Source organism: Argiope bruennichi, chromosome 6 (assembly GCF_947563725.1).
Source record: "Argiope bruennichi chromosome 6, qqArgBrue1.1, whole genome shotgun sequence".
Classification (NCBI taxonomy): Eukaryota; Metazoa; Arthropoda; class Arachnida; order Araneae; family Araneidae; genus Argiope; species Argiope bruennichi.
Genome location: NC_079156.1, coordinates 111,732,919 through 111,759,691, shown reverse-complemented (window position 1 = coordinate 111,759,691; position 26,773 = coordinate 111,732,919). Strand labels below are relative to the sequence as shown.

The 26,773-nt window shown below is 24.3% G+C and overlaps 1 protein-coding gene across 5 annotated transcripts; it reads left to right on the top strand.

The window, feature by feature from the left end:
* Positions 1-168: 168 nt before the first annotated feature.
* LOC129971588 (mitochondrial Rho GTPase 1-like) lies at positions 169-26,773 on the top strand. 5 transcript variants are annotated; one of them, XM_056085492.1, is made up of 22 exons: positions 169-446; positions 637-696; positions 4,736-4,876; positions 5,254-5,297; positions 5,872-5,925; positions 6,835-6,945; positions 7,910-7,960; positions 9,629-9,730; positions 9,809-9,850; positions 9,985-10,041; positions 10,862-10,970; positions 11,872-11,992; positions 13,592-13,676; positions 14,448-14,593; positions 14,697-14,794; positions 16,039-16,130; positions 17,402-17,524; positions 17,640-17,768; positions 18,799-18,995; positions 19,615-19,653; positions 19,846-19,962; positions 24,877-26,772. In XM_056085492.1, exons 2-22 carry the CDS (start codon positions 645-647, stop codon positions 24,878-24,880), a joined length of 1,914 nt encoding a protein of 637 aa, XP_055941467.1. In that variant the 5' UTR covers positions 169-446; positions 637-644; the 3' UTR covers positions 24,881-26,772. The 5 variants fall into 5 exon arrangements, with proteins under 5 accessions (XP_055941467.1, XP_055941466.1, XP_055941469.1 ...); XM_056085491.1 differs by having other exon boundaries at positions 19,837-19,962; XM_056085494.1 differs by lacking the exon at positions 19,615-19,653.

Below are 26,773 nucleotides of genomic sequence, written 5' to 3'. Positions count from 1 at the left end.
TGTTCTTGAAAATTATCAAATGTGTATTATATCATACACTAGTGACTGCTAATTATGAAATTAGACTAAGACAGTAATTATGGTTCCCTTGTTAATTTTCTGAAAATATTCTAAATCTTGCATCAGGTTTGCTGATGATTCACTTCATTTCATTTTATAATGGCCGGCTGTTTGTAGAGAAATACATGGTTGTGGTTTTTGTATGTGTCCGTGTGGTCCAAGTGCAATTGGATTTTCTTTGAATGTTATTTATGTTTACATAATCAACATTAGTTTGATTTCTTTATTATTTATATTTAAAGATTAGTGAAATTATGAACTTTTATCGTACCTTCCGAGCGCAATGTATAGTGCACATGAAAGTTTTAAAAATATTAGAAATATAATTTCAGTTTCCGTCTTATAAAAGTTTAGTTCCACAGAACGCGCAGCTCAATCCAAAAAAGGTAAGAATTTTTTTAATAAAATGAAATCACGAAATTTGTTATGAAGCGTACAATAGATGTCGGTACATTTAGTTCCTTTATAATTCTTTTTATATACATATTTCACGATTTTTTTCATTTGAATTATTTATGGATTTTTTGACAGTATGTATATGTCTAAAATTATGTTTTAAAAAATCTATATTTTTAGAAAGAAATATGGGTCCAAGAAATGGAAGGAAAGATGTTAGAATTTTGTTACTTGGGGAACGTAAGTTTAACATTCATATGTATTTTTCTGTACTTTAAAGTGCATTATACATTATTTTGAATAAAGTCCAATAGAGTTGTATTCATGAGTAGCTTTAAATTAATGCATAATTTTAAAACTGTTAATCGAATTTAGATTTTGTAATTGTTGTGTCTATTTATTTCTGCATTTTTTTTCTTATTGCTTAGCAATTACTACAAATGAAAAGTATTTGTATGAAAGCAACAAAAATTATTGAAATAATGGTTAAAGATTAATGAAATAAAATTTAATTGTGTTCTCTTGCAATAGATATTGATTTTGTTACTGATTGCATTCATATAATAACCTGTATGTATATTTTCTGCATTAATTGGATTTTATGGAGTTAACATTATATATGTTTCCAGTTTGTTTTCAAGCCCATCAATCTTTAAAGTAAATTGAGAATAACATTTTAGAAGTATTTTAACCTGAATTAATAAAATTCATCAATATTGTTTGAAAAATATTAAAAAAATTGTCTTAATTCTTTTATATAATTATATTTCTTGCAATTATTTTAGTTCTTACAAATTTGTGTCATAAATGACTAATAGTTTGAAATGTTAAAATGTTCTATTTATTTATAGATTAATTTTTGTATAATTGAAATATCTCTTACTTAGTATTCATAAATCTTAAGTTATGGAATCTTCCCTACTTAAACCAGTTATGATATCTTCCTCTTCCTTTTATAATTAAGCATTTGTTTTGTGTTGCATTCTTTAAATAATTTGTACTTTGATATATTATTTAATTCTATTCATCAATAAGTGAATGTTATCCTAATTTAAGAAATGTATTTTTTTTCTTAAAAATTTGCATAATTTTTACAATTAATATATTTTATCCTGAGATAATAAATAAAATTCCTTATAAAAGATAAAATAGTTAAATTTAGTAAATAAAAATTTTAATATTATTGATTAAAAGCTTATATAATGTTTCACCTTCATTGATGTTGATATTAGTGTCATGTATTCGAATGTATTATAAACTTGGTCACCAGTTTATGTGAATTGGATTGTCATTAATCAAACTTACTGTTAAGGATTTATATTTATTTGGCAAAATTTGCTCTGTTTGTGTATATTGAAATTCGGTGTGCTTGTGTTTTTACTGTCATAGATTTTTGAAATTAGAAAATTCATATTGTATATGATTGCATTTAAAATGACATATTTAACTGTATTTAAAACTATGAAATATAAATTTTAATACCAATTCAATTTATTTAATCTAATCTTTGTTTTCTTATTATTTAAAATTTTGCGATTGCAAGAAATTTTTTCACCTAAAAAAGAGATCTCTTATATTGATTTTTATTACTTGTATTGAATTATTGATGATAATGCTAAAATTAAATTTATTCACTGAAAAAGAAGTGTTTTATTTCATATATACAAACAGCATACAAGTATAATTTATAGTTAAGAAAAGATGAGATGTTTTTTAGTTTAACTGAGTTAAAAAATTTATACATATTAATGTGTGAAATATTATATAATGCTTAGTAAATTTTGAATAGATTTTAAGACAAAGTATTTTTATTTTATGTAAATTTATTCCATGTTAATTAAAAAGGGGATAGCTACATGATATTTAACTGCTTATGATGTGGCACTTTCCTCACTTTGGGCAAACATTCAGCAGTTTGGCATACCTAGTTTTATTTAATAATTTGTAAATTTTTGGAAATAAAAGCAGCTCTAGTTTATGTCGCATTGTTTTGAGAATTTCAGTTGTGGTAGATTTGCATTTTTACATTCTCATTTAGAATATCAAATAGTTTTGCCAGTTTAAAAAAATATTATAAGTAGAAATATGGACAGATTTAATTAAGTGAAATCATTGTCTAATTTGTTTAAATGAAACTAAATTAGCTGTCATCTAATGGAATCTTATATAAATATAGTTAAGTGTGATCAAAATATATTGCTTATTATCTTGGATCTTTAATCTGAAAACATGTGAATTTCTCTGTGAATGCAATTATTTGATATTTCATTTTTAATTAAGACATATTTCTGTCTCTCTCTCTCTCTCTTTTCATTAAGTCATATTTCTCACTTTTCTAATTTTTTGCTAAAATATAGAATGTTTTTGTAATTATCAATAACTTTTCTGATTGTATTCCTTTCACCTTATTATTGCAATCCATGTCTTATATATAAGAGATATAAATGTATAAATATATTCTGACTGTAATTTGCTCAACCCTAAAAGGTCCCTAATTCCACTTTTGGATTATACTATAATTCAATATATTTCCATTTTATTGAAGCTTAAACTTTTAGTATTAATGTTATAATTTTATTTATCTTTGATACAATACTGCAGTAGCTGAAAATGCTTTATGTTGCTCTAAGGACATATGCCCAAAGCTTAAAATTAATGACAGATTTATATATTTTGTGGTCTTGGCATTGCTCTTTATGAAATCCTTAAACTGATCAATTTAGTTTTACATTTTAACACATTTATCTCTCTTATAAATTAATTTTGCTTTAATATTCTATTTTAGTTACTTATTGAAAATGAATGTATATTATTTTTTAATAACATGAAAAAAATGATTAAAAATGATAAAATTCTTGAAAAATAGCCTAATTATTTTATAATTGCACCAATTCCCCTCCCCCCCCCAAAAAAAAAACTGCATACTTTTTCTTTTTTAATTCTTTATTTTGATTATGTTTTTCTGCCTTTCCTGTTTCCCTTAGCTAACTTCCTACAAAAAATTTTTTCTACTCAAACTTAACAATTGATAGCATTTTTTTTTTAAATAGGCTTTGTAAAAGTGATATATTCTTGAATATTAATACTTTAATGTATTATATTGATTAAAAATGCTGTGCATAACAAATTAAATTTATTGCTGCTGTAAATAGATAACAAATTTTACATTTGTAATTTATTTCTCATGCACCCATGTTTTTTAATCAGCTTTAGAATGCATATTCTTGATTTTTTTTTCACACTGCAAATTATATCAATCTAATACTTAAGCTTTTTAATAGCCATTGTGTGTGAATGTTGGCACTCTACAAGGTATATACCATTTGACCTACAGTTACCAGAGTTGCCACAAATATATTTTGAGAATGAAAATATCCTCAAATTGATTTTTTTGCTATAAATTTTGAAAACATAGCATGATAAAAAGAATTTTACATGATCATAAAATTAAAAAACATATATCTTTTCAAGAGTTTTCGTTCAATTACTGTAATTATTTCTTTTACATAGATTTAATTAGATTTAAAGATGTTTTTAAGTATATTTTACAGCAGCATTTTCAATGCTGTTATTAAAACTGAAATTGTATTTCATAGTTTATGCTAATATTTCATATTGGTTTTTATTTTTTCAGCCATTGTAAATAATTAAAATTTGATGATCAGTTTATTCTTTTCATATTAAATAAGTTTCTGCTTTAAAACATGCATTTACTGCTAATGTTAAAAAATAAACAGTATTGAAATTTTTTTAGTTTGTTCATTTTTAAAGATTTTTCATGTTATTTTTTTTTTTTATAGATTTATCCTCTAATATATTATGTAAATCTTGAGATATATACTACAGAGCATGCAAAATTTCAACGCTGAATGATTCTTCTTTCTGTCTATATATTTTTTAAGAATGTGCTTTGATTCTGCAAGATATTATTGGATTAGTTGAAGTTTAATCTCTTTCCATTTAAAATTAAATTTCAAAATTTATGTGAAATGGAAAAAAATTAGAAATGTTTATAGTAAAATGAATATAACCATAAAAGGATTGAAAAATATGCGAGTTACATGACAATCAAAATTTGAAAATATTTTGTTGAGGAAGATATATAGATTAAATTACACTCAAGGGTTTTAATTGAAATTTTTATGTAACCAATAATTCTAAAAAAACCCAGTTGCTCCCAAAAATGATGAATGTATCAATATATTATAATCTGTGATTTGATGGTTTGCATGGAATCATTATGAGTCCAATGATATCTAACTATGTGTTTCATTTTCAGCTGGGGTAGGCAAAACATCTCTAATATTATCACTGGTGAGTGAAGAATTTCCTGAGGAAGTTCCTCCTCGTGCTGAAGAAATCACAATACCAGCTGATGTTACTCCTGAAAAAGTTCCAACTAATATTGTGGATTATTCTGGTTAGATTTTTTTAAAATTTATTTTGTTCTTTTAAAAATATAATAATTATATTTTTAATGAGCCACATGTCTAATATGTGATAAATGTAGTGTTAATCACTTACACTTTGTTTTTAGCTCTATAGATATGAATTTTCGTAACTTAAATTCAAAGAAAATTTTATTTTGCCTTTTTTTTTAAGCAAATATGGATTTTTTAGCAAGAAATTTATTTTGAATAACATTTTTTTTTTTAATTGAAGTTGGTTCCAAATGTTAATATATATATATATATAATTTGCTGTGCTTCAAATACTTTTTGCCAAAAATTATAGCATCATATTCATTATATAATGAAAAAAAAAAATAGAAGTAAAAGATTTTGTTTCCATTTTTAGCACAAGAACAAGGAGAAGATTCACTCATAACTGAAATTCACAAGGTTAGTATAATAGTTTTATTTTTTGGAGGATGCTGGCCTCCTTGCAAATAAGCATAGCTTCTTAAGTGTTTCTGTTTCAAATGTTAAGAAAAATTTCTCATTTAAAATTCGCTGATTGTTATTTTGAAATTTCAAAAATGCTAAATTTAAATACAAAGTTATAAAATCAAGGCTGTTGATGGACATATTCTTTTTTCCGGCAGGGAAGTTATTGACTTTGCTAGTTTTAAATATAATCTTTCTTTTAAATATATTTTTTTGATTTGTTCCTTTTTTTCTTTCATAAGAGTAGAGTATTAAAATATATCTTTTTATATTGTTTAATGTGTTTTGTTATATTATAATTATTTGTTATATTATATTATAATCATTCATTGAAAAATTTATCAGTTCATAGTTTTATAGCCATTTTACATCATTTTCTTGCTGAATCAGAAATAAGTAGAAACTTTTACTGAGTATAAATGGAATTCCATAAACAAATTTTTAAAAAATAAGAGACTGTGATAGGTAGAAAACAAAAATTGGCTTTTAGGAATTTATTTTTGATTTTAAATATTTCTAATTTTTTCAGGCTAATGTAATCTGTGTTGTATATGCTGTAGATGATGATGAAACCATAGATAAGGTAATTCTTTCAGTGTGTTAAATCTTAAATATTTGGAAATTAGATTTAATAATCTTTTTGTTGTAAATTATTTTTTTAAATATTTAATGTTTTATGATTTTTTGATGATAAGTTATTTATAAATGCTTATTCTTTTTTAATATGTATATAAAATTATTTGAATAAATAACAGACAATTTAAAAGACTTTAATTACTGTTTGCATTCTAAGAATATAAGAATGTTGTAAGCGTTTAAATTCTAAATATAATTGCTTATAATATTTCAGTTCCCTTAATTTATGAAATATGATGTAACTTTTTAACTCTGCGATTTTAATGGGGAAAAAATTGTACTTTTGACACAGTTAATTATTATTTTAAAAGATTTAATTTAGATTCATTATAATATTTGAAATTGCCTTCTAAAATGTGTAAGTTGTCTTAATTTTCAAATATTTCAGTCATTTTTATTTGTTAAAAAAGTATTTTTTATAAGTAATAGGGCATTTATAGAAGTATTAAGTTCATCATATGATTAAAACAATCGTATTAGATCATTTTTAAAAGTAAGTTTCATAATTCAGATATATACTTTCCCCTGTTACTACCTTAAAACTTTATTCAAAATTATACAGATGGCTATTATGATTTTCATTCAATTAGTTTGAAATTCCAGCAAAAATGAATGTTAACTTTTTTTTAAATAATAAACTTGAAAATCATATATTATTGAATGGTACAGTAATAAAATTTTAAAGTTGTCTTGTTAAAGTTAAATATCGCAATTCTATTGTTTGAAATAAGGTAAAAATATTTAAGGAATTTGCCAAATGATTATTTTCATTTATATCGAAAATTGTTATTTAAAAAAATTAAATTAATTTCCCCCCCTCTTTTTTAAAATCAGATTTTGTTTTCGCTCTTTTCAGATCACATCCTATTGGTTACCTTTCATACAAGAGCAGCTTGGGGAAAATCATTTAGTTCCTATAGTACTAGTTGGAAATAAAGTAGATCTTGTGGAATATAGCTCACTTGAGGTATATGTTTTTTTACATTATTATTTTCATACAGTATTCCAAATTATAGTTTATTAGAAAAGTAATAGATTAGCAATGATAGTAAAACAAAAACAATTTATTCAATTGTTTATATTATGAAAGAAATCTTGTTTTTGTTTATCTGAACTAAGAAAAATCAATGTCTGCAGGTGTTTACAAAACATCAGGTTCTTATTATTTTTAAATTTCCTACCTATGTGTTATGTTTATTAAAACAGTAAATACTATATTGAAATATTTATTTCTCCATTTAACAGATTTCCTTTAATCAAGGCTTTTATGTATTTTATTTTTTAGAAAAGATTTTAAGCTTGGATATTACAAAGATAAATTAAGAATCTGCTTAATCTGTTAAGTGATTAAATTGATTGCATTTCATAGTTTCTTTTCTTTTTTTTTTCTGTCTAACTAATCAGTATGTATTCTAAAACTTTTAAATATATTTCAATTGATACTACCCATTATTCATATTTTGAAATAAAAATAATTTGCTTTTTAAGTAATCCGGAGAATTTGAAAATAATCTTTATTTGTTCATATATTGTTTTATATTAAAAATCTTTTCATATGTAAAAAAGAAAGTTCATAAAATAAATGATTTCATATTGAAGAAAGAAGCAACCAAATTAATATATATAGATATATATAATGATGAAATTCTACTTTATGGTTATCATAATATTTTTTGTATAATTTAAAGGAGTTTTATTTCAATATGTACTTTATATAATGGACATTCATTTATTACGATATCATTAAATTACAAATTTCTTGATAGTTTTTTTCTTCATTTTATTAATAAAACAAGTATTAAATAGATATTCTTCTTGCAAGTTATCATAGATAAATAAGTAGTAATTAATTTTTACTGTACTCATTCGGCTTACTCAACATTTAATTTTTTAAATTTCGTTTTAAATCCTATTTATAAAATCTTTTTCAGATTATTCTTCCAATAATGAACCAGTATGCTGAAATTGAATCCTGTGTTGAAGTAAGTAGATTATATTAAGAAAAATATTGTAAGATAAAGTTTGTAGTTATGAAATAATTAATTCATTATTTTATAAAAGAAAAACAATAGGATTTAATTCACAATTAATATAAAATATTTTATATAAAGTTTTACCTTATTAGTATTTTGCATAAATTTAAAATTTACATGAAAGTCTACAGTTTTTAAAATGTGTTTCTAAAAATATTTGGTATCATTTTTCCTTCTTAAATCTGTTCAAATGAAGTTGTAGTGAACTTAATTATTAAATATTGGCTTTCTGAGACTTGAAAGTATTAAAATGCATTACTCTAAAACTTTGTGGACTGTATTTTGTATAACAATATTATAGTTTTGACTGTTTTTATTAATAGCTTTTGTATCTCAGAGATTCTAAATATATTAAAATTGTATCTTCCCTTGCAATTATAGTATATATATATATATATATATATATAGTTTTAGCTTTTTTTAATTAAAATTTTTATGGTTTGGTCGAACACATTTATTTATTTATTTATTTCTGTAGAAGGGGTGATTACCAAAGAAATAGGGAACACTTAAATTTATATATTTTTTATTTAACTTTAATATATATTAATGTTATTAATAATTGTTAATAACATTAATATATATTATTTATAATTAATATAATTAATAATTAATATTATTTATCATTAATATACATTATATATTTATTATTTATATATTTAACTTTATATATTTTACTTGAAAGTGTTTTTATACAAGCTGTTCAGTTCCTTCTAACATTTTTAATGTTGATGATTAAGTACAACTGTTTTTAATGTATTAATCTTTTTTTAACTTTATTCATTTATTTTTCCATAAGTTTAAATGTAGCTATGGTAATATTTTTATGAGTATCCTTGATGCAGTTTTTATTAGCGTTATTTATAAACTAATCACCTTTACATCAACTGGTTCGCTGGAAATGTTTGAGATTTGAGTTTAATTGTTTATATATAAATTCATGTTCATGATACTATCAGACATTAAAGTTTTTTCAGTTGTCTTATTTAAGTTCAGTTTACTATATACATGAATTTTTCCGCTGGAAATCAGCTCTACTATATCATAGCATAAATTAAAATACAAATATTCAGTTTGTCTATCTTTTAATTTTTGTTATATTTCAATTTTTTTTCCATCTTATAAATTACTTAAATATTAAACAATTCTTCTTTGGCTTTCAACAGTGAAAAACAGTGAACATCATGTTATCAAATATTTGATGAAACAATAAAAACAACATAAATTTCAGGACAGATATGTAATCTATTGTTGGAAATAATCAGGAAAAATGTGCCTGATTTTTAAATTAGCATCAGTATGAAAGACAATTTTTAAAATTTTCAAATGGTACAAAACTTATTCTTGTGAAATAATATTTTCAGAATTTGTTATTGGAAAACATCCAGATTCAGTCTAATTTTTAATTAATCTTTAAAAACTTCTGTGAGGTGCACATTTTCTCCTTTCAAGGTATATATGTGCAAAATTTTATAGCTATTAGAGCTATTATTGCATTTTAACTATTAATTTATAGCTTGTTTGTAACTTTTAACTATTTATAGCTATTATTGCATTTGAACTTTTTTTCTTGCATATTTTATGTTGTTAATATTAATATTAAAATTGAATTTTCAGTGTTCAGCGAAGACTCTTAAGAACATTTCTGAATTATTTTACTATGCACAAAAGGCTGTGTTGCATCCTACCACTCCATTATATGTTACAGAAACCAGGGATGTAAGTAAAGTTTTTATTTATTCTTTTAAATTTTCTCTTGATATATTTTAATATTAATTATGATATATAATTTTATAGTTGACAGAAAAGTGCAAAAAGGCTTTAACAAGGATATTTAAGGTAATGTGCTTTTTTTTTTTTTTCTTCTTTTTTTTTTGTGTGTGTACAAGTGAATTATATTTTAAAGCTAAAAGATTTTTTTTATTTTTTACAAAATACATTTTGATATTGTAATATATATTTCATTATTTTAGATCTGTGATTATGACAATGATGAAGTTCTTAGTGATTATGAGCTAAACCAATTTCAGGTAAGAAAAAAATTAATTACCTGTAAGTGTGTCTGGTTTAGCTGGTAATTTGAAAACATTATAAAATTTAGAAGTTTTAAAATTAGCAACTTAAAGTAGATAGTTTGGAATTACAAAAAATGATGCTAAACACATGTATAGAATTTAATATAATGCTAAATTAAAAAATTTTAATACTATATTACAAATTTTCATCTATATTTTTTATATGAAGAGAGTAGATATTTATTAGAAATGTAATCATAATACCAATATGTGGAAATATATATTTTTATGGTATTGATTCAAAAAATATAATACATTCAGAATTTAATTATAAATGTTTGAAATTTACATATAAATATGTTTTAAAAAAATGTTAGGTTGTGAATCAGCAATGAAAATATCTTGTAGTTCAATTTATTGAAAGTTCTAGACTTTCCTTTCAAATTGATTTTGAAATTTATGTATGCTAATATATTCCAAAGTTGAACATATGTTCAACACAAAACTGAAAAGATTATTTGTAATAATAGTTTGTATCTTAAATGTTATAACATTTAGTATCAGATTTGCTGATGTATAGTTTTTTTTTAAAAAAAAAAATTTAGATTTTGTATTGAAAATTGTTTCATTTTACATCCAAATATTCACAATATTATAAGATTTATTAGAATTTGACTATATTTGAAATATAGTTTTTGTTTCGAATATCATATTAAACGCTGTTCTTTGTTATTGAGAAAATGCAAAAAGTTCTTACTTTTTTATGAATATTCTCTGTGAATATATGATAACTTTATTTTAAAAGTATTTATATTGTTTATTATCTTTTCTTCAGCGTCGCTGTTTTAATACACCTCTTCAGCCCCATGCCTTAGAAGATGTCAAAAACCTAGTTAGGAAAAATGTTGAAGATGGCATTAAAAATGACGGCCTTACATTAAAAGGTGCTTAATTTTATTATTATTCTAACTTTCTAACATTTATCTTCATTAGTTTATCCTTTCATTAGTGAGATTAACTACTGTAGATTAGTCATTAAATTAATATTGTATAAAAAAAGATTGTTAAAATTAATTAAGGTGTACGTACACACTTGAAGATTTTATTTTTAATTTTAACTTTAAAAATCCAGTTTTTTCACAGTAGGTTATTAATATATGTTAAACTCATTTCAGTGCGAAAAAACCATATTACACTAATTATTAATTAATTAATATTTAATGAGCTAATTAGCCTACTTTTTTGAAACATATCTTAAATTCTAATTTGTACAGACACAAAATTCTAGTTGGAAATTATGTCTAATATTAGTCTTCATGTTGTCTGCCTCAAACAAGTTATAAAAATGTATAGTTTTTTTTAAACAATTTTTTCATCAACGATGAATAGAAAAAGCAAGATTTTTTCTGTAATTTTAACTTTTAAACAGCTATTAAAAATGTATTTCTATATATATAACTTTGATTGATACACAAAACATCCGCTATTTCATACAGATTATTTTGATATATAAGTAACTGTATTTGGTTAATTTCTTGTTGAGTTATGATTGTTTGAATGAAGCAACATAGTGGAAAAATATCATTCTTCATAAAACGAGTTTTAAAAACACCGTAACTAGAGTTTTTAATGAAATCACCTCAAGAAAAATAATTGTAACTCGAGAAATATTTTGAATATTGACGACATCTCGGTATCGTTTGAAAGCTAAAGGATCAGAGAACATTATTAAGTAATAAAAAAACATTCGATATTTTCAACGATTTTCGAAATTTCAAGTGTGTGCATACACCTTAAGAGTCTTATATCTGAATGGCTGTCTAACAGAATAATAAAATATTTCAGGTTTCCTATTTTTGCATATTTTATTTATTCAAAGAGGTAGACATGAAACCACATGGACAGTATTGAGGAAGTTTGGATATGATGATAATATGCAGTTGAGCAAAGATTATTTGTGCCCAAGGTAAGAGAATAATTTTGATTAAATTTTAATTTATTATTTTAAAACCCTTGACACTATTGCATAAAATATAAAAGGAAAAATGAACTAAACTCAAAATATTTGTTTTTGTAATAAATTTCTTCTATATCATTCATTTCCATTTACTAATTTTATGCAGTTTTGCTACTTTTGTTGCAATTTCTTCAAATTATATAGGATATATTATATGAAATGTGGAATAATCTTAAAGTGGTAATTAATGGCCAATATGCAATAACTTGTCTCAAAGTGTTATTTTTGTCTACACTATTTTAAAGTGTAAAAGGGAATAAGACTTTTTTTTTTTTTCTTTTTTGCATTTAATCGAATTTCTGAAATTCTAAAGATGTTTTGTCTATGAAATTTTATGAAAATATACATATGACATGAACTATTTGCTTTTCAATTGAAAACAAAAAGGAGGAAAGATAAATTCTGGCACTTAGAATATTCAGTTTAAAATATCCTGAAAATAATTCATAGTGAATAAATCATGACTGAAGTCAGAACATTGAAAATTAACAAACACAAATTGTAATTTCTAGCTTTGTTCAACATTTTATTTTACTACTTTAATCTTAGTATGTTTTGTGAGCCAACAATTAGATGCCACTGTATTAATTTAAATCTTATACATCGAAATATTTTCGGCAGCAATATTTCTCATAATACACTTTTTCCTTGAGTTATAATCACCACTGTTATAAATTTTAAAAAAATCAAGTCATATTTAATTTTATTATGTACAAACGAGTATATAATGGGCATTTTTCCATATTATGTATAAGAATTATACGTGCATGAACTGAATTTTTCTTGAGATAAAATTGGCCTAAATTAATAAATTGCACCTATCTATCAAGAAAGAGATCCACACAATGATGATTACAGGATAACTTGAATATTTATTAAAACATGGTCAGCATATCGTAACCAGAATGAAAGAGAAGAAAAAGACAAACATACTTATTGAAGATGCACATCACTTGTACAATCGTAATGACTACAACATCTCAATCTGCAACTCCAACATTACCATCTTATTTATATGCGGCGATAAACAAAAAACAGCATCTTCTTCACTGATAAGTTAATTAGAGTCATCTTATTAGCATATCATACTAGATATTAGCTTTTATGTGACTGCTTTAAATGAGATTGATTTAAAAAATTTGCATCCAGCAGATGTTGCCGATAAAAATGGATGGAAAATTTTGATTTATTCCTGACAATTTTTATTCCCAGTTTTAACCAAGATAGTTTGTAGAAACATATTTCTGCTTAATAACATGTCAATCTGAATGGAATGTGATTGAAAGTTGAAGACAAACCGTAGCATATAGATTGGGAATATCTATTTAGATATATGAATTATTCTTTTAAAAATATGCAAGAGTAATGTACGCTTTTTTATTTCTATGTAAGAATGATATTTAATAAAATTTAGAAAAATTATATTGCATCAATCTTTTTTCTCAGCAGCAGATTTTCCAACATTCATCTTCAACTCTTTTGCATACTGTTTAACAGTTTCTGATAATCCTTTTAAATTATTAATTATTTAAATTTTATTGATTTCAGGTTAGTGGTTCCACCTGGTTGCACAACTGAATTAAGTCATCAAGGCTATCATTTCCTCACAACACTTTTTGAAAAATATGACCAGGTAAATTACAGAAATATGTGATAAAATACTTCTGTAAATTTAGAATAAATTCACCAATCTCTTAGGAGCTTAAACTATTTGTTTCTCAGTTATTTATTGCCATATAAAATTGTAAAATCAATAATGGAATTTCCAATACAATTCTGAAAACTGCTTTTTTTTTTTTGTAATTTAATGAAACCAAAAGTTATTTTAATTTTTGCATCACTAACAAGGGAACTAAACATTCTGTTTCCATAACCTTGTTATGTATGCACTAAGAAATGTTAGCTTTAATTAAACACTTTTAAAGAAGGATTCCTTAATCACTTTATGGTATGAAAAAATATTGAAGAATGTTTAAGAATTTTATTAAAAAATTGTAAGTTTTTCACAATTCAGAAGCTTTACAAATTACAGAAATGGGTTATAACTCATAGTTTAACACTTTCATCGCGGCAGTGGTGTATCTTTATCCCACCCTCTGCTCTAAGATATATATATATAAAATGTGCTGCAATAATATAGAAAAACCTCGAGGAAAGGCTGAGTTGTCTCATCCTGCACACGTAGCAAATATTCCTTGAAGACGAGTTATCTCGTCCCCCGCGACGAAAGGTTTAAGAACAAAATATATGTAAAAAATAATTTGCTGATTTAAAAAAAAATGATCTTCTTGGCCAAAAAATAATGATGATAGATATTTGGGCTGAGTATAAATTGAAAATGAATTTAATGTTTCCAGTTTGTGTATTAGTAATTTATAATTAATTTTAATATGTTTTGATTTAGGATAAGGATGGCTGTTTATCTCCTACTGAAGTTTCAGATTTATTTAGTACTTGTCCTGTGATAGCTTGGGGTCCAGAAGTTGTTAATGTTGTCCCTACGAATGACAAAGGCTGGATTACATTGCAAGGCTATCTAGCTCAGTGGACGTGAGTGCAGTGTTGATACAGTATTATTTAATCTATTAATTTCTTTAGAATTAGATTTTGTAAATATCCTTGAAGAGTATATAGAAATATCTTATTCTCTCAGATTAATTGCTGCCTTAGATGTTTGTCGTCTGATGGAGTTCTTAGCATATTTAGGATATATGTCTACTCCTGATGAAAATCAGTTAACAGCAATTATAGGTAAGGCATTTGACTTTATTTTGGTGAAAAACTGGTTAGTTTAATAATTTTGATAGTTTAAACTGTTATATATAATAGTTGCCATTTGAGTAAAATTTTGAGTGATGTAATTTAAAAAAATCTGTCATCTATATGTATTTAAAGTAATTAAAAAAACAACAACCCTCAAATATTGATCCAATTTCATTTTTTTTTTCTGGGGAGGGGTCATGACATGCTTATTTATCACCCCTACTCTTTTTTTCAAGAGAAATCTTAAAATTTAGTTCATTGTACATTATCTACAGAGGTGGAGGGCTCACAATAAAGTTTATTTGTTCCAACTTACAATAAAGTTTACTAGTACTGATTTTGCTCAATATTATTTCATGATAGTTCATGATGTTTAATTAAGTCATCAAGGGTTATTGTCCACTACCAATTTGTGCTCCATTTTTGAAAGGCCTCACAAATGAAACTTTTGCTATAGTTCTTAGCATCAACAACTGATTTTACCAGTTAATTTTGCTGCTTTATGTGGATACCTGTTGATTATGTTACGTTTCTATAGTGAAAGTAATGCATAGTATCAAATAATGCAATCACAAGTTATATATTATTGGAATATTCTGAAAGCCATTATATATGTAGTAAAATCCAGTGAAAATAATGCAGCTTGATTAAAAAAAATTATTCAAATAATATTCAAAATACTCTTTGCTATTGTCAAGTATAATTTAAAATACTACTTTCATGTTGAATGTTTAGATGCAGTTCATCAAAATTGATTGATCGTATTTAAATAATGCTATTAATATTGTGGGCTAATAACCAATCTTCAAGGGCAACTAGTGAAAGATAATTTTAAAAAGCCCTTTCAATCCGAGCTTCATAAAATGGGTTACTGTTGGATCAGACACCAATTATTGTAAATTATTTATCTACTGCTGCCTTGTATTGAAAATATAAAAAAACTCAATACTTTTTCATTAGCTTGACTATGGTTGGTACTTGACAAAAATATGAGCATAAAGTTAATGTAACAGTTACCTGTTACTCTTCTGTTAATGTAACAGTTACCAAAATGGCCACTAGCATCAAATATTTATATTGTGTGATAGCTCTCCCAACCACTCAACTGTGAAGCATATGACTTTTGTAATCATTGTATTTGAAATGTATATTATCTAGTATGTGAAAAGTACTGAAAATTGTTGTGGATATCCTTTGGACTATTTTCTTAATTTCTTGTATTCTATTGTTAGTTACTAGGGAGAAAAAATTAGATCTCCAGAAACGTCAAACAAGTAGAAATGTTTTTCACTGCCAAGTCATTGGCCCTCAAGGTGCTGGGAAAGTAAGTTTAGTGTTAAGTTTTCATATTTATTTATTTTGAAAAAATTGCAGTTTTAATGCAAGTATATTTTACAAAAATTAAATCATATATTACATTTTTGAAACACAAGAAGATATTTTGTATTGTATTAGAATGAGAGATCTTAATTTCTTTTGAAACATTATCATTTTTAATTATTCTACCATTTGAATTTAATAAAAAAGTTATTTCTCCATCTTATTTATTTTCTTCTGGAAATTATGTATACATTTATATGGCAATCTTTGTAAAATACTTGTATAAATAGTAGTACCTCATTCAGTAATAAAACAATTTTTCATATCTTTGTACTTTAAAAATTTAGTAGTTTTATATGTGTATTGTGGGGAAAAAAATTCCACCATCATATTTCTTTAGTTATATTCAGTATTAAAAAGTCATGTTCTAAATATTCTAATTATTGTTATTTTAGTAAAATAGTCTTTAAACATTGCTCAGAAATACCTATAGTTATTAATGGATTTCTTATTTAATAACAAAAATTTTTGGATTGAATTTTTAAAAGTTAAAGATTTGCTTAGTGATTGTTTTCAATATTGAAGAACTGTAAATAATTATAGCCGATGCTCTCAAAGGTTGTTGCTTTCTCATCGTAGAAAAATATATATATCTTCAAATTTTGATGACTTACATATAAAATTATTCAAGATTCTGTTTTGACTTTTAGTTATTCTAAAATTCTTAAATATGATTTATTTAATCATATTTAAGTATGATTTATACTTGAATATGAGTTTAAGTCTAATTTATGTTAATATATGGATATGAATATGTAAATTAAATATTTTAAAAGCTATGCATTTTTATTTCTTTAAAATAGAAATTAGTAGTTTAAATAGTTTAATGATTGTAATCAGTAGTAACAGCGTAATGACTTCTTAATTACGTAATGGCTTAAGTAGAGTTGATGTGAATTATATTTTATTCTATTAATTTATTCTGACAATGGCAGTCAATTTGAATCATTTTTATGTGTTTATTATTATTTATCTGTCTTTTAAGGATTTTAGAAGGTATTATTGTAATGAACTGCAAATACTTTTAATTCATTCTGCCATTGCTTGTTGTTCAAAACTTTGATTTCCTTTCATTTATTTTATTTTCATTATCAATAAAGACTTACTGTATGTGATTAAAAATAAAAATATTTATTTTCTTAAAGTATATTGTGTAAAATTTTTCTTTACTTAAGGTTTTTAACAATGTTTTTAATTCATTTTTTCATTTCCCAGTCTACCTTCATGCAAGGTTTCATTGGGAAAACTTTGCAAGCTCAGGCTTCCATAAATAAAGCTCATCTAACACCATACACCATCAATTCACTTCAAGTCTATGGTCAAGAAAAATATTTATTGGTAATTTTTTAACTACTGGTTATGAATATAGTAATTTTTTTTAAAATTTTGATTATTATTAAATTTGATTATTATTTGCTTTAAACTTGTTTATTATTTATTTTTCAACATTTAGCTTCATGAAGTTGATATATTTGGGATGAATGACACATTAACACCACCAGAGTTGTATTGTGATGTTGTATGCCTAATGTTTGATGCAAGTCACTCTAGGTCATTTGAATATGTTGCAAGATTATTTTTAGTATGTATTTTTCCCTTTGAATAATAAATTGAAATGATATATTGAAATTTTTTTTTCTGTATTGTTTGTTTTTTAATTAAATGATTCAAAATGATAAATATTAAAATATACAAAAGTTAGTAAAAGAGATTTATATTAAATGAGACATTATAGATTTTTAAAATTGCAGTTTTATTATATAATTTTAAGATGCTGTACAATATTTTTTTTCTCAAATAATGCTTTTTTAACTTGCAAGTAAATGCTCCTTAATTCATTACTCTCCTTGACAATTAATTGAAATTAAGATGAAATTTGATTTCTGCTACATTTTAGAGCTTAATATATAATCATTGGAACAAATTTAATGTATAATTTGTAAAATATTTTTATTTTCTGACAACCTTTAAGACAACAGTTGGTTTCTTTGGATCGATGTATAAAGAAGTTTATTGATATTAAGAAAGCTAGGCAAACATATTAACCATTTTTATATTATAAAAGTGTAAAAAAATGAGTGACAACTCCACTTTTTGTAATGCATATTTTCATGTACTTCATATTTCTGTTATTAAAATGAAATTATGTTTGATTTTTAGTTTTTGTTTTGATTAAAACATTTTGTCAAAATATGAATTTTATTTTTTATGATTGTGTAGAAACATTTTTTTTCCATCGAAAATTAATTATTGTAATTAATTAATCAATTTGGATCTGGCCAACAAAATTAACTTTTGAGTTTGAAATTGGTGTATCTTCTGTCCCATTTACTTAAAATGGCAATATTTCCTTATTTTTTGTATTTGTATTAATTTATGACATTCTGTTTCCAAATGTCATTAATTTGTTTCAGCATTATAAGTCTAATCCAAATTATTTCTTTTAATTATTTTATTTATTTTATCATTTTTTTATTTTATTTGTTTATTTTTTATTTATTTATTTTTGTTAATCTATGCTATTAGATAGATTTTATTCTTGAAATATTTTAATGAAACATTCAAAAAGTGTAATTTTACTCAATAAATATTACAATTTGCATTCTTTTCAGAAATATTTTAGTGACAGTAAAGTTCCAGTACTGATTGTTGGATCTAAAGCAGATCAACCCATTGCTGTGCAGGACTATGGTCTTCAACCAATAGCTTTCTGTAGCAAGCATAAGCTTCCACCTCTTCAGGCATTTTCAGCGAATGGCACAATTCGGAAAGATGCTTATGTTAAACTTGCTACAATGGCTGCATATCCGTAAGGATTTCCATTGCTCTTTTACTTTGTTCTTTATTCTATAATAAATGTTTAAAACAATATGAAAATTGTGTATTATGATGTGTAAAGTTATTTTCAGGTTATTTAATATTGGATGAATTTGAATGTGAAAATTGGAACAAGATTTTAAAGCCCGTTAGTGGTTACGAGAAAAAGAAAAGTCCTCAGCATTAATCTAATCTTTCAGATATATCTACATTTGTTATTTTATTAAGAATAAATTTTCTTATTATATCTTCAATATCTGTCCTGTTTTATTTATTAGAATGTTTTTCGACAAAGTTAATACAGCGGATTTTTATTTTATCTAATCTTGTTTTAAAGTATAAGCAAGGAATTTGTAATTCTTATTTTCAGTTAAATTCATTATTATTGTTAATAAAATATCTTTAAATTAGTAATGAATAAAAATGCATTTCTGAGTTTATGAAAATTTTATTTTAGAAATTAATTATTAGGTAAATTGTAGATTCATATTAGATATATGGATGAAATAAGCCTTACATATATAATATATATATACATATAGCATGATTTGAAACATTAATTATTGTGTGCAATTTAACATTTTGTGACTAAATATTTTAACTCTTCTTAGTGTCTACAAACCTGCTTGGAAGTTGCTTTGTCAGTCCAGGTGTGTAAGAATTCTAACCGCTTAAGCATGTTGTAAATTTTAGAGTTCTTTTATTTTCACTAAAATCAACATACTAATTTGTTTCATATTAAGGTTTATTATTATTATTATTTACTATATTTCATTTGTAGTCAATAGATTTTTGAATATATTTTCTTCTGCTTCTACCTAACCAGCTTAAAGTCATTTCAGGCATTTACCAATGGCACAAGATTCTACAGTTTGGGTGAAAGCAGGTATTGGAATGGCTGCAGTTGCCTTGGTTAGCTTGTTTCTTGTAAAAATAATCAAAGCTGCATCTGATAACAGGTAAAAGAATCTTCTCTGCCAATCGTTAAATAATAATAAACATTTTCTGCAAGAGGTTTGAAAATTCATTCTTAAATACTGAAGATTAATTTAAATTTGTGTTACCATAGATGTTGAGTGATCATTTTGGATACTATATCATATAATAATGATATTATAGTATCTCTAAGTTACTGCAACATGTTTATATTTATTGCTTTTGTTTGTTTATATTTGTTTTTGGTAAATTATTATTTAAATTAAATAATCTTTAATTTCGAAAATTGATTTTTGTGTTATTTTTTGTAAATAGAAATTGTATCATTGTCATAGAAAATGTTAAATAGATTTTGAACATCATATTCATAAATTTATTTCAACATTTTAAGCTCTCACTTTATCTTCTGTTATTTTATTTATACCTTCTGTATTTTTACTGTCTTGCAATTCTCTGTTAAGCATCTCTGAAATTTTTTTAAAAAAACTTTTTAATAGTATTACTACTACTATATAAAAAAATTTCATTATGGCATCTGTTTCTAATGTAATTTGATAAAAATATGGAAGTAAATGTCCTTTTAATATTTAAGTATTTGCATTAAAAAATAATATATCCAATTTCATTGCTGAACAGCAGTTAATGATTAGAAATTCATCAAAAAATTTTTTCTTAAATAAAATTAGGGATTTTCAGTTCAAGATAAATTATAAATGTTGACCAATCTTTAATCTGTAATGTAGTCATCTAGATTATACATAATATTGTTAATTTTGAACAGAAATATTTAGAAATATGGAGAAATATTTTGCATCTTGTACAGTTGCATTTTTTAAAAAAAATTAAGATTAAGTTGGGAATTTTTTTTCTTAGTGCTATAATAATGCTTTTCTGTCTTATGGCCAGTCTTTGCAAGTTTCTGTGGAGAAAACTGGCCATTTGGATAATTATTTAGGAAAATTGAAAACTATTTGAATTTCTTTTAAAAGAAGTTGAAAAAAAAATCTCAAAAACATAAAAAATTCATCCAATATCATCCTCTGAAGTTCATTTTCAACTAGTACACCCCCTTTTTTTTTGTTTCTGTGAAAATTTTGTCCCTATGTGATAGAAGGCTCTCTTCTTTTTTAAAAAAATTTAAATGATAACTTTTTAGGATTAATTTATTCATTTTTGAAATTATTTAGAAATTTAAACAATTGATCTATTGGTATCGAATGACAATTGTTTTGACATAGTGATGCAATGAGGTACCAACATCAAAGCTAGGTTTTGAGTTGTGTCTGTTTTTATATATTCATACAGAAAAGAAAAAAAAATTCTGATATTGCATTTTCTAGTTATGGAGAGAAAATATTACTCATTAAAGTGATTTTTTAGCTGTAAATCCATAAAACAGTAATTGGTTCCTAACTGCATTTTGAATTTGATTGCTTTTTTTGTATGTGTGTGTGTTGCTGAATTTCTTTTACTTTGTGATTGAAGCATGAGAAAACCTATTTAATGATACATCATTTTGTAACCTTATAGTAATAATTTTGATCCTTTCCCTTAATAATTGGCATGAGGCATTGATATTTTATACATTTTTATTTTCTTTTGGAGTTAATAACTTAGCACTGAAATTTTTTTAACCTAGATTTATTTCTTTTAATTAATGCTTATTCATCTACGTTCCTATTTTTTTTAAATCTAAAAAAAAAATCAATTTAATAATGTGTTTTATATTCTGTAATATTTTAAATATATTTTCTTCATGTTTCAACATTTAAAGCATTTTTTTTAATGATTTTAAACATTTATTCTGAGACAACATATTTCTGAAAGTTTTGTTAAGTCTTGTTTCTTATTGCAAAAAGCAGCTAAATATCAAATCTTGAATTTTGGATTTCTTTTGTAATTTTGTCCTTTATTAGAAACTGTGTAAAGAACTATAAATTATTAAAAGTTTTCTGAGCAATTCTGTCATCTACTTTATGAAAGAACCTGAACTTATACATTTATTTCTGTGCATCTTGAATAGCATCTGATAAAAGGTATTTTATTCTTAGCATCTTAAACTGAAGTTGTCTTTGAAATTTATGTTTGCCTTCCATATAAACTGTTAAGCTCTGAAAGAATAGTTAGCAAAATTTCATTTTAAAAATACATCGTGCATAACCGTTTTAAGTAAAATACATTCTACAAAAAAAAAAAAATGTTTTAAAGTTATTTAACATTTCAGTGTCATCAATTATTAGATTCAAACCAGAAAGAAATGTTGATAGACATTTGTTTGCTGGAATTTAACAGTCAAAATTTAACAATTTCTTTGACTGTCGATATCCTGAATTAAATTTCAGACAAAAGATTCCATTAATTTTAATAATTTTCGTATAATGATTTCAGAAAGAATGGAGTGACCAAATGACAGCAACTTGATGTATTCTTTTTACTACTGTGCCTTCTCTCTCCTGTTTCCCCACAATATTAATGCTCTTTTCTTTTTAGATTTTTTTGCTCTTTAAAAGTGTTAGAAGTTTGATGAACAAATATAAACTCTAAAAAAATTAATGCAAATCAAAATTATACTTTAGAAATAATAAAATTCTTAACAATATAGTTGTTTAATGAAACAGAAAAATAAAAATATGTATAATCTTTAAAAATTTTGCAATTCTTTTATTTTAAAACTGATTGAGTGTTATGATATCACAAATTAATAAAATATTCTTTTTCAGCAAATAGCAAATTAGTTGAAAATATATTGCTGTTCTTTATTTTTGGTGTCAATTCATCAATTCATTTTTTTTTACATTGATGTAATTTAGATTGATAGTCGCTGTTGCAATTTCAAAGAAGTGTGCCCTTTGTGCCTTTTGCAATGCAAGCACTTGAATTACTACTGTGATTTTTAAGCACCTGCTTTTGCTTCAAAGCCACCTTTCCTGAAAACCTGCTGTGCAAAAAGTAGAATTATTTGAAAAAAAGTTAGAATTATCCAGGAAAAATGATACTGGGTTTTCATTTACAGATTTATCGAACTTGTGTGTATTTAATTTACCTGCTGCACGATGTAAGAATATTTTCATAGCATGAGGTAATATTTCTTGTGGGTTTTACAAATATAGTAATTGAAATAAGATGTAACTTCTTTTTTAAAGAGTGTTTCTGACATGATTTGCTACTGTTAGTGAAATAGAAAGATTTCAATAAATGTATGATATACACAGAATCATTTGCATTCATAATATTAAATAGTCAGTGCTTAAAATTATTTTTCTTATTAATTTAGAATTATTTAATTTCTTTTTTTTAAAAAAATTTGTCTCTTTTTTATCTGTTTATGAATTTATTCAGATTTATTGTCTCACATTAGAATAAATGATATGGAGCCAAAATGGTACAATTAGCAACTGTTATTGTTCCTTTATTTTGTGATATATGCTATTCTCTTTCTTGCAGTCTTATGAGTATAAGGATGTCCTTCTATAATATTTTCATGATCTTGACCTACAGTTTGTTTCTTTATATCATTAATGTTCTTATAATCAGATACTCTAGCTGCTTTTGGCATATGTAAATATTAATTTTTCCATTTTTTTATGTATAAAATTAGGTTGATGGATAATTTTCATACTTAATGTTAATAAGCTTTGAAAGCCATTATTATTGTTTGGTACTTTGTTTTTGTGATTGAAGTGTACTTTTGCATAGTTGTTCCCAAGCATTTTTTAAAAGTTATTCTAAAGCATCGAGTTTACTCTGATGAAGAAAAAATTTGTTCTAAGCTAATTTATTAAAATTATTGGCCTCTGAATTTATTTGGTTATTTATATTAGTATTACTTCTCTTTCTTCTGACATTTGTCTTCTTGTGAATGCAAAAATATAAAGGCATAAAAATTTTGCATTTTCTTGTAACATTTTGTTATATTTTTCATTTGGTATTTTGTAATCAATTTTTATAGATTTTTTTTTACCTACTGATGACTGAATTGCATTATCATGCAATTATATTCTTCTTGTTCTAAATTTGTTTGCCATACAAATAAGAATCTAACACTGTATTTGCTACTTATAGAAATAGTTGTGAATAATTTTGTATGACAATTTACAAGTTCCCATTTCTTTTGATCATATTTTATATATTATATTGATCATATTTTATGATTATATTGATCATATTTCTTCTTATCATTGGAAAATGTAGTGTCTGTTGTAAAAGTTTAATTTAGACATTGTGTATCCAAATATTATAAACTAACAACATTTATTATATTACATAGTAGCTATTGCATATATTCTTAATAACTTTGTAAAATAAAAATAACATTTCTGTTCTTGTACTTTGAGGGTACTATTTGACTATTGACCCCAAAACATCTTTTGCACTCTGATCATACACCACTTTGTTATAAATGTAATTGTATTTTAACGGTTAAGCATATTCTGTGTGAATGCCAAGATTTAAGTACACAACAACTAGTTTATTTTGGCACGGCTGTTTTTAACTTAAATGATATTTTTGGTGATAACCCTCATTTAAATATTTTTGTCTTTTTAAAAAATACTCAAATTTTACATCAGATTTAATTATATCTTTTTTAAAGAATACTTTAATTTTTAATGAAAAAATTTTATTTTTAATTACAAATGTTTGATGCAGAATGACCAAATCTGGTCCTTGTGCCATAAAACCAAACCAAACAAATAAATCAAAGCATTGAAATCCATGTATGAAAAATTGGCTGTGTTAATCTCCGTAACAGAATGAATAGAAATAAAGGCTTGAAAAATACTTTTATATCTTGTCAAATTGATTTGAGTGCTTTAAAATAGCTTTTATTCAAAACAAATAATATGGGCATTAACCTTTTTCTATCAAAATACACATATAATTGATAATGCTATAATTTTCCCCCCATTCTCATTTGGTTTCTTTTCTTTTCTTTGCAGGTAGCATTGTAAATAACTTAAAAACTATTTTCATTTCTTCATGATAATATCTTCTGATGCTGATGAAAGCATGTAGACAGAATGGCTCCTTTCTTGTCCCTCATTGGTTTTAGGTTGTTCCTGTAGGAACTGCATGTGTTTCTGTGGAGAATAGGTGGAAGTATTTCCATTGACTTTTATTTTGAATCTTCTGTACCATATATTTAATAAGCTCCAAGTATCTATTGTGTATAGTTAATTTGTAATTATGTAATATATACAAGACTATTTTTATGAATATCCATCATGTAAGCTTCTTAAAAAAATATTTGCAATCAAATGAAATGGGTTGTAAGTAGTAACTACTTGTGCTATTGTAAAGTTAGCAGTGATTTTTCATATTTAATAATGTATGTTATTTAATTTTAAGATAAAGTAATTTTGTAGTTTTTCGTAAAACTACAAAAATATTTTACTGTGGGTTCATTATAAAATAAAGCCATATTTAATTTTTTCAAAGATTTGTAATAAAATATATTTTCATCATTATTGTATAATTATAAAGCTGAAATATTTTTATAATGTCTATTTTTATTTTATTCTTTAGGTTTGTTAAAATATGATGTTTTCTTTTAAAGCTTTTTTTTTTCATAATTAGTGTTTTCTTATTAAATTAAATTTATGATTTTGTTGAATTATAAATCCTTTAAAGCACTTCAACAGTTTTTATGAAATATAAGAAAAAGACTTTGTAAACTAAAATGTATTTGGTAAAATGTTGGTTAAGTTGAGTTTAATATATTTGTTAACAAGAAATTGCATAAAATAAATTTAATCCTGCAAAACTGGCAATCGGCTGCATAATTTTTTCATTGATGGGATTTATTTTAACAAGTTGTGTATGTTTCAGTAGATTCAGGTTATGAATTCTACCAATTGCCATTTGATAAGAAAGGTTTTACTGTTGATCAGTTTTCATCTTTCTGCAAATGACCATATGGTTTTTATTTTTGACTTATATTGCTAGAATGACATTTCATAAAACCACTTATGTAAACATTGACATTACTTTGATCAAAATGCTACCCATTTATTGTTTTCACTAATACTTCACCTACTGTTGGAGTACAAAATATAATTTCTATAGTATTTTAAACATTTACATCAGTCACATTGATGCAGTTATGATAATGCTGTATGGATATTCTCATAGGAATATTAAACTTTTATATGTTTGCGGATTATTTACTTTTGCTAATTATTTTATAAAAACAAATGTATCTAATTTTATTATTTTCTTGCTATGTATGTTTCGATGAAAATGTAAGTTTTGCTGAAATATATATTAATCATATGTTCTATATTAATCTTCATTGAATTCAGTTAAACTGTCACAAAAATATTTTTTTAAATAATTTTTGTACCACATATTGCTTAAAATTTTATTTTGATGCTTTAAGAATTAATCAATTATTCAGATTGGTGTTTCACGAACTGATTTGAATTCTGCAAAGATGACTTTATCTGATAAGTGGTGGCATTTGAACATTTTAATCAGCATTCATAATTAGTGTGTTGTTGATATAAACATCATCTTACGATATGTGCAATGACTTCAAAGTACAATTAACTGTTGTGACCAACCAGTGTGTTGAACTGAATAATTCTTTTGTGTTTAGTAAAGTTTAAATATTCATTCAAAGTTAAAGAAGGGACAAAAAAATGTTGTTAACCCTATTTTTGGTTTATACATTTTCGTGTGTGCAAAGTGGAGGTGACATAATATTCATTTTTTTTTAAAAAAAAAATAAGATATAAAGAAGAATTATGTCGGTATTCATAGCTGAATTTGCTTTTTTGAATTTGTTGCTGAAAAGTATTTTTTTTAGTGATCCTATGCATTTGTAAATAATTGAAA

Excerpts from the sequence above, each read along its gene's own strand:
- LOC129971588 (XM_056085491.1), top strand. The coding sequence starts at position 645 with ATGGGTCCAAGAAATGGAAGGAAAGATGTTAGAATTTTGTTACTTGGG. Across the intron at positions 6,946-7,909 it reads TGGAATATAGCTCACTTGAG|ATTATTCTTCCAATAATGAA; the intron begins GTATATGTTTTT and ends AATCTTTTTCAG. Across the intron at positions 11,993-13,591 it reads AAAGATTATTTGTGCCCAAG|GTTAGTGGTTCCACCTGGTT; the intron begins GTAAGAGAATAA and ends TATTGATTTCAG.